The sequence below is a fragment of the Rosa rugosa genome, chromosome 5 (genome assembly GCF_958449725.1).
Source record: "Rosa rugosa chromosome 5, drRosRugo1.1, whole genome shotgun sequence".
In the NCBI taxonomy this organism is placed as follows: Eukaryota; Viridiplantae; Streptophyta; class Magnoliopsida; order Rosales; family Rosaceae; genus Rosa; species Rosa rugosa.
Genome location: NC_084824.1, coordinates 50,857,694 through 50,870,636, shown reverse-complemented (window position 1 = coordinate 50,870,636; position 12,943 = coordinate 50,857,694). Strand labels below are relative to the sequence as shown.

Below are 12,943 nucleotides of genomic sequence, written 5' to 3'. Positions count from 1 at the left end.
TAAACATTCTACCATTTCTAGAATGCGATATTTTGTGTTATTCATTAATGACTTTACTCAATTATCTTGGGTGGTTTTACTTAAGTCCAAAGATTCTGTTTTCTCTGCTTTTACAGCATTCCATAAGCTTGTTCGTACTCAATATGATGTTCATGTTAAGGTCTTTCGTTCCGATAATGGGGGTGAGTTTGTCAATCATTCTTTTCATGAATATTTCCAACACCATGGCATAATACATCAAACTTCATGCCCACAGACACCTGAGCAAAATGGGGTGTCTGAACGGAAAAATTGTCATCTTCTGGACATAGCTCGATCTCTTCTACTTAGTGCTAACATGCCTAAGTATCTTTGGGGAGAGGCCATATTGTGTGCTTCTCATCTAATCAATCGTCTTTCGTCTGTCCCTCTTCAAGGTCGTGTCCCACTTGAGGTCCTGTCTAACTATGTTTCTATTCCATCTTCTAATACTCTTCCTGCACATGTCTTTGGTTGTATTGCTTATGTTCATCTATATAAGAATCAGAGGTCAAAGTTGGATGCTAGAGCCCTTAAGTGTGTGTTTGTGGGGTATGGTTCTCATCAGAAAGGTTACAAATGTTATCATCCTGAATCCCAGAAGTTTTATGTCACTATGGATGTTACATTCAGTGAAGATGCATGTTATTTTTTACCTCCTGTGACTCCTCGTCAGGGGGAGAAGTGTTGTTATTATGAAGATTTGTTTAGTGGGCAAGATGGGAGACTGGCATCCGAGTTCTCAAGGCTGGAGTGTTTGGGAACGGAACTTGAAAAAGAGGACAGCAGCCCACCGAACGGAGAAGAGAATTTGGGTAGTCAGCTACTGACCAGTCTACTGGATCAGTCTGACCGGCCGGCCGGAGAGGAAGTTCCTGATCCTGTTTCCGATGAAATTCCCGATGTCGCCAATGCTGTTTTGAACAGTTCTTCTGTCTCTCCCTCTCCTTAAGTGGTCTCACCTACTCAATCATCACCCAAGGTATGTTCTAATGCCAAGAGATTTGGGATTCTTCTGATATGTTTTTTACCTTCTCCAAGAACGGAGTATATATACAAGATACATCAAGACCTATTAGGAAACTAATTACAACAGAATAATCCTAATAATTCACAATATTCACAATCCTAATTACATGGCATGACTCACGCCAACACTCCCCCTCAAGTTGGTGCATACAGATCACGGATGCCCAACTTGTCAAGTGAGTCATAGAAGGCTTTACTCGAGAGAGCCTTTGTAAGAATATCCGCCAACTGTTCTTCAGTAGGAACGAAGGGAAACATAATGATCTGTCCATCCAGCTTCTCTTTAATAAAGTGTCGATCTACCTCCACTTGCTTCGTGCGATCATGCTGAACAGGATTGTGAGCAATTTCAATTGCAACCTTATTATCACAATAAAGCGGCATAGTCTTTTTCTGCCTGAACCCCAAATAAATTTCTCAACCACAACATCTCACAAAGTCCTCGGGCCATTCCTCTATACTCTGCTTCTGCACTAAAACGAGCCACCACCTTCTGTTTCTTGCTCTTCCAAGTAACCAAGTTACCACCCACAAATGTGAAGTAGCCCGAAGTAGACCTGCGATCTGTAATATTACCTGCCCAGTCCGCTTCTGTGTACCCGGAAACATCCAAGTGACTGTGTTTTGAAAAGAGTAATCCCTTCCCTGGAGCAGACTTTAAATACCGCAAAATACGAAATACAGCATCCATATGAGTCTTACTGGGATTATGCATAAACTGACTCACCACACTAACTGCATAGGCTAAATCTGGTCTAGTGTGGGATAAATAAATCAACCGGCCATTCGTAGGTACTTGATCCAAGTACTCTGCTAACCGATGGTTTTGCTCAATAGGAGTATCAACAGGTTGACAATCAAGCATACCTGTTTCTGCCAGCAAGTCGAGAACATACTTCCTCTGACTCAACACAATACAATCCTTCCCACGAGCAACTTCAATTCCCAAGAAATATTTCAAATTACCCAAATCTTTCATCTCAAATTAATTCTAAAGATAACTGACCTTGTAACCTTTGAATCTCCTCAAAGTCATCACCTGTCACAACCATGTCATCAACATAAATAATCATAGCAGTCACTTTACCACACCGATGTTTAAGCAAGGTGTGATCTGAATTGCTCTGCCGGTACCCAATTTTCTTCATGAACTTGGTGAACCTGCCAAACCAAGCTCTGGGAGACTGCTTCAAACCATAAAGAGATTTTTTCAATCTGCACACCACCTGCTCTCCAATAGAAGTACCATATCCAGGAGGCAAATCCATATAAACCTCTTCATGCAGATCACCATGCAAGAATGCATTCTTAACATCAAACTGTTGTAAAGGCCAATCAAGATTAGCAGCTAACGAAAGAAGTACCCGAATTGTGTTAATTTTGGCCACTGGTGCAAATGTTTCATCATAATCCACTCCATACTTCTGAGTATATCCTTTAGCCACTAGTCTTGCCTTGTACCTGTCAACCGATCCATCTGAATTGTGTTTCACAGTATACACCCACCGACAACCAATTGTCATCTTCCCGGGTGGTAATGATACTAGCTCCCACGTACAATTCTTCTCAAGAGCATCCATTTCGACTATCATTGCTTGCATCCACTTCTCATCCCTCATTGCATCCTACACTTTACTAGGGAAAGACACAGAAGGTAATTGATTCACAAAGGCTACATACGGTTTAGAAAGCCTATGGGTCGACACATAATTAGCAACGGGGTATTTAGCTTTTGCACTTAAAGTAGGTTCATAGTGCTTCGGGGGTTGACCACGGGTGGAACGACTAGGCAGAGTTTTGGTGGGAACAATACCTGACACAGAAGAAGGAACACTAGCTGACATAGAAGGACTAGGCAGAGTTTTGGTGGGAACAATATCTGACACAGAAGAAGGAACACTAGCTGACACAGAAGGAATATTAGATAAAGAAGGATTAGAACATACCTTGGGTGATGATTGAGTAGGTGAGACCACTAAAGGAGAGGGAGAGACAGAAGAACTGTTCAAAACAGCATTGGCGACATCTGGAATTTCATCGGAAACAGGATCAGGAACTTCCTCTCCGGCCGGTCGATCAGACTGATCCGGTAGACTGGTCAGTAGCTGACTACCCAAATTCTCTTTTCCGTTCGATGGGCTGCTGTCCTCTTTTTCAAGTTCCGCTCCGTTCTTGGAGAAGGTAAAAAACATATCAGAAGAATCTCAAATCTCTTGTTCCTTTGTTCTCTTTGACTCATTGAAACTTATCTAGGCCGCACGGGACTTCTTAATTTGCAGCACATATTGAGATCTCTAGCCACAAGGATACATCCAGGCTGTGTGGTCCAAAAGAGTAGCTATATATCCATATAAATATTTAGAAATCCACACCTTTTTTTTGTTTTTTGGGTGTCAAAAGAAGAAAATAAACACTATTTATCAAAGGTTTAGTTAAGAATGAACCTTACACTAACCTAGGTATGCAACTTCCAACTGGAACATTATCCTCTCTAAAGTGAGAGCAGCTTGCTCATTCGTCGAGCTTCTGCACTATAGCTAGTGCTTCCCCAGTTCATCTTGTTCATCATTCCCTACCCATTTCTCCATTACCTCCTCATTCGGTTTTTTAGATTTGCGATCCTAGCTTCATTTATTTCCTTTACTCTTTGTCCCCTTCCCATAACGTACTCCATTATTTTCCCTCTTCTGTTTTCAGTTTCTCCATCTGACATTTTATTTCACCTTGCTCTAGTCTTCCTTGTAATCATTGTAGGATTACGTGGCTTTTCCCCATCGCTCCTCCTTCCACCTGTTCTTCATGCACCTCGGCTTTGGAGGGGTGGTTTTTCCTACCTTAACACCTGTTTCCCCCCTCTGATTGTTGTTGTAATCCCTCATTAATTGTTTCATTCCCCTTCTTAACGCGTGTCGCTGCATGTCAGATTGAATGGCTATTTATTCCCCCATGCATGCAATACGGTTCTTCACCCTCAAACCCTACTTGCATAGTGTTGCCATGGAAATCCCTTCACCCAATTCGTCCATTTCGGTTCTATCTCTGCCCTCTTCCCCTACAAAATCAAAACCTAATTCCCCGTCCTCCCCACCCTCTTCCCCCACCAAATCACAACCTAACCCTTCGGTTTGTGTCTTGGCGGACCACTCTGAAGGAGAACTCTTTATCCAGTTGCCCCCCCTGACCCTAGTCACTCTCGGGATGTTCAGCTTGTTGGAGCTGTGGTTGCAAATCATACCCTTCATGCACCAACGGTCATCCGAATCCTCACTACAGCTTGGGCTGAAATTGGTGTCTTTCGTGTGGAATTGCTTGGTGGTACTTCCATCTTCTCCATCACAGCCCCGTCTGAAGCAGCTGCTGACCAAGTTCTTGAACGCGGTCCCTGGTCTGTCATGGGCTGTAGTATGGTCATTCATCCTTGGCCACTTTTGAGCCGACTTGATGATATTCCTCTTCATCTGATTACCTTTTGGGTCCAAATCCATGGTCTTCAAAGGGGTCATATGACGGAGAAGGTTGCACGAATGATTGGTGCTCATATTGGTCATGTTATTTCTGTTGAAGACCCTAACTCCCCTTCAGGTAACCCAGGTTATTTGCATGTTCGTGTTCAAGTAGATTCTCGTTCTCCTCTTTCTCCAGGTTTTTGGTTTAGCAACAGTCCTATAGAAGCAACTTGGGAAGAGTTCCGGTATGAACGACTATCTGATTTCTGTTACCGGTGTGGAAGGCTAGGGCATGCTATTAGTACTTGTACCTTCCGCCGACATCCTTCAGCTGACAAGCTGGGTCCGTGGATGGCAGTTCCAACCCCTAGACGACTTCCTCCGGATAACCTACAACACTGGGATCGGTTCCAACATCAGCCTTTTGATAACCGTAGGGGTCGGTATGTGGAACGGCATAATAATCAGAATGGAACTTACTGTACAAGGCCATGGATTCCACCGTCTGCTCGTATCGGCGGTTCGGGTTCCCGTCCGTTTAGTCTCCTACCTGAACCGGGGGCTATCATTTTGGCCCATCCACAGCAAGGCGTGTGGCAACCTCCTATCCCATCTGCTCCTACCACGACTGATTTGGTGGGTCCTTCTGGAGCCAAATCCATTGACAAGGGAAAGGCCAAGATTGATGACTGGACTACTCCTTCCCCTCAAGTGTCTCCACCTCATTCAATCCCACCTGACGTGGAGGACATGCAGCTTGCAATTTCTCTCTCTCTGGCTGACTTGGTAGACCCACCTCCTCCTCAAAGACCTATCTTATCCGGTCCAACGTTCCCACCTCTAGATCCAATGCTACAGATGGGCCTCCAGTCAGACCCATCACTCCTTCATGCTAATTATTAAATATTATTCAAAATTACGAACTACTCAATTTTAGTTTATTACAGTATCCAAGAGTCCATTCATAGAATTTATGTATCCAAAGTAAGAGTCCTGATCCCCTGCTCAATGAAAGTCAATGCTCATTTGGTCACTCACCGTCCGATTGAAAATCGGACGGTTGACAAGTAAGTGACTAAATGAGTGCTTATCTGTCAACCGTCCGATTGAAAATCGGACGGTTGACAAGTAAGTGACTAAATGAGTGCTTATCTGTCAACCGTCCGATTGAAAATCGGACGGTGAGTGACCAAATGAGCATTGACTTCATTGAGCAGGGGATCAGAAATTCAATAGTCCATAGACATAGGTCAATCTGTTGCAAAAGTGTCTTGTAGAGGTGGCAAACGGGCCGCTAAGCACAAACACGGTAAGGGCCCGACACGTTTAAAAGTGGTCCGGCACGGTCCAAATCCGTTCGTGGTCCAACACGGCCCGAATACGTTAGAATAACCGGTTGGGCTGGGCCTAGGAATATTGGCCCATTGGCCCGACCCGACTCGAACCAGTTATGGGCCGGACACGGCCCGAGCACGACGTATTGTGGGTCGGCCCGTTATAAATGTAAAATTTCATTTTGTTTTTAAAAATATTAAAAAACTACAATGATGAGATTTGAATATTAAACCTCTTTATTCAAAATTAAAGATTAATCTCATAATTATATACTAAAAAAAATATTTTTTTGAGTTATTTTTCTTTTGTTCTTTCTTATAGTGGAATATAAAAAATTATTAGAAAATTAATCTTAAAAAGCTAAGATTAAGAAAAATGTCGTAGAACTTTATTTATTTTAGTTTTCTAAATAGTTAAATAAAATTAATTTTTATTTACTCAAATTAAAATTTTAAAATCGTGCTTTATAATGGGTAGGCCTGACCATGACCCATTTAATGACCCGGTACGAGCATGGCCCGGCATGATATGGGTTTGGGCCATGGGCCAGACCGGACTTAATGTTTAACTAAATGGTCAGGCACGAGCCCGGCATGAAAATAAATAGGCCGGTCCGAGCACCGCATGAAGCACGAAGCACGTCTAAGTCCGCTTAAATGGCCAGACCCGGCCCGTTTGCCACCTCTGTCTTGTTGCCCGAATGGTGTTGTGTTTAATTACGGCCTGGCGTAGCCATCACGGTCTAAAGCAAAGCACTAATGAACAATACAGTTTAATAATCATCTACGTGTCTAAATTATCTTTGCTTAATTTCCTTCTTATGATCTTATCCAAAAGAAATAGTACCCTCTCATTCCCACAAAAAATATTGCAGAAATAAAAATGGTGCTCACAACAACCTCCAGTGATGGATTCAACTACGACAGGAAAAGTGAGTTGAAGGCTTTAGACGACTCAAAAGCTGGTGTTAAGGGACTCGTAGATGCTGGTTTGGCTGAGATACCAAGGATTTTCATCCATGAACAACAGAAGCTCAACAAAGCAACCAGTCCTGGTGATGGTTCCAACTTCAGTATCCCAGTCATAAGCTTAGAGGGCATCAACCAAGATCCAACTGTACGTGCTCGTGTTATCGAACAAGTTCGACATGCTTGCGAGAGTTGGGGGTTTTTCCAGGTGGTCAACCATGGGATTCCAGTCCATGATTTGGAGGAGATGATCGATGGGATAAGGAGATTTCATGAGCAAGACCAAGAAGTGAAGAAGGAATTATATTCAAGGGACTATACCAACAACCTCGTTTATTATAATACTAATTTTGATCTTTATCAATCGCCTGCAGCTAATTGGAGGGATACTCTGTCATGTGTTATGGCACCTCGTGCTCCCAATCTTGAAGAGTTGCCTAGAGTTTGCAGGTATTCATCTGATAAAAAATGTTCTCTTGGCAAGAATTTAATTAGTACGTTATGTTCTGACTTCTGAGACTCTGTAAATTCTAGTTTTAGATTCATCCTTAAGATCAATGTGCAATATGACTCAATATCTAATAGGTGAATTTTGAATTCCTGATTTTTTTGACACCTTTTGTGTCAGATTGAGGGCATAATTGCAACCCCTTCCTTGACCACATTTATAATTCAACAATTACACTAAGTTAATTGATAATCTTAGTCCTAATCCCATTTCCTCCGTTCCTCACAACTATAGCCAACCCCCCAAAGACGATGCAAATCACTATTTTGGTCCACCACTAAATGTGATTTACAAGTAGTCTTTTTCAAAGTTAATTTGATATATATACTATCCAAACATATCAATTGTAAAAGGATTTCATCATTTCCATTACAATCATGATCCACTAGTTGATTAGTGCGTCAATAAATCAGATAGCATCATTTATCATTTTATCACTAGCTTTCTTTGGAATCCTTGAATATTGACCACTTTTGCAGGGATATAATGCTTGATTACTCGGAAAAAGTGAAGGCTTTAGGAGCCACTTTATTTGAATTATTGTCTGAAGCACTTGGGCTCAATCCCAACCACCTCAAGGACTTGAGCTGCGCAGAGGGCCTATTCTTTCTTGGCCATTACTACCCAGCATGCCCTGAACCAGAATTGACCATGGGCACAACTCACCATTCTGATAGTAGCTTCCTCACAGTGCTCCTACAGGACCAAATTGGTGGCCTCCAAGTCCTCCATGAAGATCAGTGGGTGGATGTTACCCCAGTCCGTGGAGCTCTAGTTGTAAATCTTGGAGACATGTTACAGGCAAGTGAATCGTTAAACTACTAATACATCGTTCGGCGATTAGATTTGGTGATCATAGTTTTATTGGTACTATTTTATAATTAATTAGTGTGTGCTTTAGTGCAGTTAATCTCAAATGACAAGTTCATAAGTGTCAATCACAGAGTGTTGGCCAAAAATGTCGGTCCAAGAATTTCCGTGGCGTGTTTTTTTAGACAACATCTTCCACCAGAAAATTCTTCCAGGTTGTATAGGCCAATTAAGGAGTTGGTGTCAGACAAGAATCCTCCACTTTACCGAGAGACCACCATCAAAGATTTTGTTGCGCACTACTATACTAAAGGGCTCAATGGGGTCTCGGCATTGGAATATTTGAAGCTTTGAACTTAGATAATGAAACCATATATGAGATTACTGTCCTTGATATTTTGAAGACGAATTGGAGTGTATACGTGAACCACAAAACTCAGTTTTGGAGAGTGCTTTACTTGCTTGGCTACCCCAACTGCTTATCACCCTCAGCTACTAGATATTTATTTTGTTTACTTCTCTGTTATTAGTTGTAATAGTTAGAATAGTTAATTGTTACAGACCAAAAAAAAAAAAAGAATAGTTAATTGTTAGAACTCCAACTATATTTGTATACTTGAGCTTAAACCACTTCCTGCAGTACCATTTCAGACAGACACAGATCACCTTGTCGATTGAGGAGAGGCCAAGTGGCATTATCAGAGGAGGAAAAGGCCTTTGTTAGAGGAGTTGATTTCCCTGAACGGGTGGTGTGGAGATAGGAAGATGGGAAGGGTGTGAAAAAATAGAGTCAAATTACATTAGAGTACTAATTTTGAACGAGGCCAAAATTGGAAGGTGCAAATAGAAGCTTTTTTTTTTTTTTTTTGAGGAAAAGAGAAGATTTTATTGCTAGATACGATTGAAGTTGTACAAGAGGGCATCCAGAATGAAGTCTGGAGCAATAGAGAACCATTCAAGATGAACATTGAACTCAAAACTATAGTTAGCCAACCTATGTGCTACATTGTTGGCTTGACGTGGGACATGTGAGAGTTGGAAATCCCTACAAGCAGCAAGTAGTCCTTGAATATCTGTAACCAAGGCCCCCAAAGGAGATAAATCTGGGGTTGAGGCATTGATTGCCTGCACAGCAACTAAACAATCACTTTCAATCGTAGCATGATTAAGATTCATAGCCAGCAGTAATTTCAGCCCCTTCTTCAAAGCAAGCAACTCAGCATGCAGTGGTGAGCTAACAAAATCCATTCGGAATGAGAACCCAGCAAGAAATTGGCCATGGGAGTTTCTAAGAACACCTCCAGTACCACCAAACGGAACCGAAGCCAGAAAAGCTCCGTCGACATTGATTTTCAAACACTCCCCATCTGGAGCAACCCATACTTTGCGGGTTTTAGGGTGACGATGAGAAGGATCACTAGGAGAGCTGTTAGCCCGTAGGTAGTCCTCGTGCCAAGCCATAGCCTTAGCCACCAGAGAAGCACTAGAGTGGGTATGATCATTCCAGAGCTTGTCGTTACGATTTCGCCAAATACTCCAAAGCATAACTAATAACTGGTCAAAAGTCCCAGCAGGTAACGACATAGCTCGCTCTAAAATCCAATCTTTCCAGCACAATGAGGATATAGGAATAGAGAAAGGCGGTGCACCAAGGATCTCTCGCGCCAAACTACAGTGGCAGAATAAATGTTCTAGAGTTTCCACTTGAGTAGAGCACATAACACATTGTAGGGTACCCGTGTAACCCTTCAAGGACAGAGCCGTCCGTGTGGGAAGTAGATTGTTAACCGCTCTCCAGCCAAAGATGGCGACTTTGCTAGGAACCTGAGCTTTCCACAAAGCTCTCCATATTGGACCATAAGGATCCCCAGTAGAGGTTGAGGCAGATATATTACCGAGAGATAAGTTGCAAGCTATGTTGTACGCTGACTTGACCGAGAAGTAACCTTTCTTATCTAGTTTCCATGCAGGCTTATCTCTGTCAAAACGCCTGCTCAGGGGGATTGACAAAACTTGTGCCACCACTGAAGGTTCAAAACAAGAGTGTAACGCAGGGATATCCCATACCAAGAGATCATGATTAATCAAGTCAGAGACTATCTCAAAAACCGAGTCTGAGGGTCGAGGTAGAGAGTAGTGAGAGACCTGAGGGATCCAATCATCATCCCAAATTCTAACAGATTGACCATTGCCAATATGCCACAGTAAGCCTGCTTGCAAGACCGGACGTTCCTCCATCAGACTCCTCCATGAGTAAGAAGGCCGGTCACCCATATCAGCTATGAGGAACGATCCAAATGGGTAATACACTGCCTTGAACACTCTGGCCACAAGAGAATCCGGATTTGAAAGAAGTCTCCAACCCTGTTTCGTGAGCATGGCTAAGTTGTGCGAGTGTAAGTGTTTAAACCCCATACCTCCTTTGTCTTTAGGAATACACATCCTCTCCCAAGACCTCCAGTGAATTCGTCTTTTGTCATTTGTACTCCCCCAGAAAAATTGACAACAAAGTTGTTGTAAGTCATCACACATGGAATTAGGTAAAGCATAGCAATTCATTACATAGTTGGGCAGAGTCTGGGCTACAACTTTGATTAGTAGTTCTTTGCCTCCTGAGCTAAGCAGTTTGGACCGCCAACTAATAAGCTTCTTGGATAATCTCTCCTTCAAATAAGCAAAAATGGCTTTCTTGTTATGCCCAACATGGATAGGCAAGCCTAAATACAAACCATGCTTTTTCACACATTGCACTCCAAGTATAGAGGCTAACGAAGTTCTGACTCGCTGGCTGACATTACCACTAAAGACAACAATAGATTTCTGTAGGTTAATATGTTGACCAGAAGCTCTTGCATAAATGGATAGTACCTGTTTGAAAGCATGACATTCACGACTCGAAGCTTCTCCAAACAAGAAGCTATCGTCCGCAAATAAGAGGTGGTGAATAGTAGGAGCTGTAGGAGTCATAGTGAGGCCTTTAATAGTACCATTCTGAACTCGTGAGGAAATAAGTGCAGAAAGTCCCTCTGCGCATAGAATGAACAAATATGGGGATAGGGGATCGCCTTGTCGAATACCCCTCGAAGGCAAAATAAAGCCGGTTGGTGAACCATTGAACAAGATAGAATAGCTAACCGATTTAACTGTTGAGAGCACGACATCCACCCAACTGCGGCAGAAACCCATCTTGAGTAAAATGGCCTCTAAATACATCCATTCAAGTCGATCATATGCTTTGGAGATGTCAAGTTTTAAGGAAAAAAATCCTTCAGCCTGCCTACGGAGCCTCATCATAAAATGAGCAACTTCTATTGCCACCAAAGTATTGTCCGATATAAGCTTGCCCGGAACAAATGCGCTTTGAAGTGGAGAAATAATGTGAGGGAGGATCGATTTGAGTCTGTTGGCCAGCACCTTGGAGGCAATCTTATACACCACATTACACAATGCTATGGGCCTTAAGTCTGAGGGAATTTTAGGATCCTTAACCTTGAAGATGGAATTGCGAGGCTAGCAATCGAAGGAGGTCCAAGTAATGGTGTGATTAGCTGAGGTAGCGACACCATACAGGCCAGTAAAACGAAAAACACCTGCAGATCCTACAGCCCCAACCTCAGCATCTATATGATTAGGAGAGTACGTTTGAAGACGAACCGGAGTTTCCTTGCGCCAAAACAACGCCAGGCCACGACAGTCATCATCCTTAGGAGCACACACTACTCCGTCAAAACCAATTTTACGATGAACAGTCGTTAACAAGTCCGGTGTGGCCAAGGTCTCAGAGAGAAAGACCAGACTAGGGTTTTGTTTCCTGACAATGTCGACAAGCGCATCCTGGGTCTCTGTGTTATTCAGCCCTCTGCAGTTCCAAGCAAGGATCTTGAACTGCTGCATCGGACGGAATGGAAAAGGTCTACCTTCGTCCCGGTGTAGAATTGTTAGGGTTTACGGCTTGGGTTGGCTAGGGTTGAGAGGGTTTCTCCTAGTGTCAAAAACTGACTAAATAATTCTGGTCTCTTGGTTTGCAAATAGAAGCTCTTGTGGCTTGTTCTTGAGCATAAAACATAAAATTTTGGCACAATGTACATTTGGTTGTGATTTGAATAAGATAAATATCTTGATGGAGGCAGCGGTTTCATTAATATCTTGATAGAATGTACTACCTCACATAATTTGTTCTGAATAGATTAACTCATTTCTACAAAATTAGTTTAATTGTGAAATTTGGCACATCATCTCAATTATTGGTACGTGAGGACAATATCTTTTTTTTTTTTTCTCACAAAATGCTAGCTCTTTTAATTGAAGCATTTTCACGAAGAAACACTAACCAAGAGACTGATGTTTATTCCATAAGTGATATTAAGAGGATATATTGGAGGGTTAGAGTAGGAAATCCTAAGGGCTTCAAATTTAAGCGGCGGTGTGTATGTATGTATGTATGTATGTATGTATGTATGTATATATATATACAGATTCTATCCAGAGCGAGGCCTTCGCTCTGAAATTAAAGTGCGAGGTTAGAGTTTAGGGTCACTTATATATATATATATATATATATATATACATACATACATATATATATATACAGATTCTATCCAGAGCGAGGCCTTCGCTCTGAAATTAAAGTGCGAGGTTAGAGTTTAGGGTCACTTTTCGGTCTCATATCCACATCTCGACCGTTCAGTTTTTAGGTACTAATGTATATAGATCATCTCTGCAAAATTTCAGCCAAATTGATGATCTTTAAGGCATCTAACTCGCTTAAACCAATGGACGAACTGAATCTGTCCAACCTGAACCATACTAGCTTTAAGGCAGTTATCAAT

The 12,943-nt window shown here is 42.1% G+C and overlaps 1 protein-coding gene across 1 annotated transcript; it reads left to right on the top strand.

Moving 5' to 3' along the window:
* Positions 1-6,644: 6,644 nt before the first annotated feature.
* On the top strand, positions 6,645-8,772 carry LOC133708598 (1-aminocyclopropane-1-carboxylate oxidase homolog 1-like). The gene is made up of 3 exons (XM_062134065.1): positions 6,645-7,246; positions 7,784-8,105; positions 8,211-8,772. Exons 1-3 carry the CDS (start codon positions 6,711-6,713, stop codon positions 8,466-8,468), a joined length of 1,116 nt encoding a protein of 371 aa, XP_061990049.1. The 5' UTR covers positions 6,645-6,710; the 3' UTR covers positions 8,469-8,772.
* Positions 8,773-12,943: the final 4,171 nt, after the last annotated feature.

What these genes read in the sequence shown, in the direction of transcription:
- LOC133708598 (XM_062134065.1), top strand. Translation starts at nt 6,711, where the DNA reads ATGGTGCTCACAACAACCTCCAGTGATGGATTCAACTACGACAGGAAA. An exon ending in GAGTTGCCTAGAGTTTGCAG is followed by an intron (nt 7,247 to 7,783) that starts GTATTCATCTGA and finishes CCACTTTTGCAG; the next exon opens with GGATATAATGCTTGATTACT. An exon ending in ATCTTGGAGACATGTTACAG is followed by an intron (nt 8,106 to 8,210) that starts GCAAGTGAATCG and finishes GCTTTAGTGCAG; the next exon opens with TTAATCTCAAATGACAAGTT.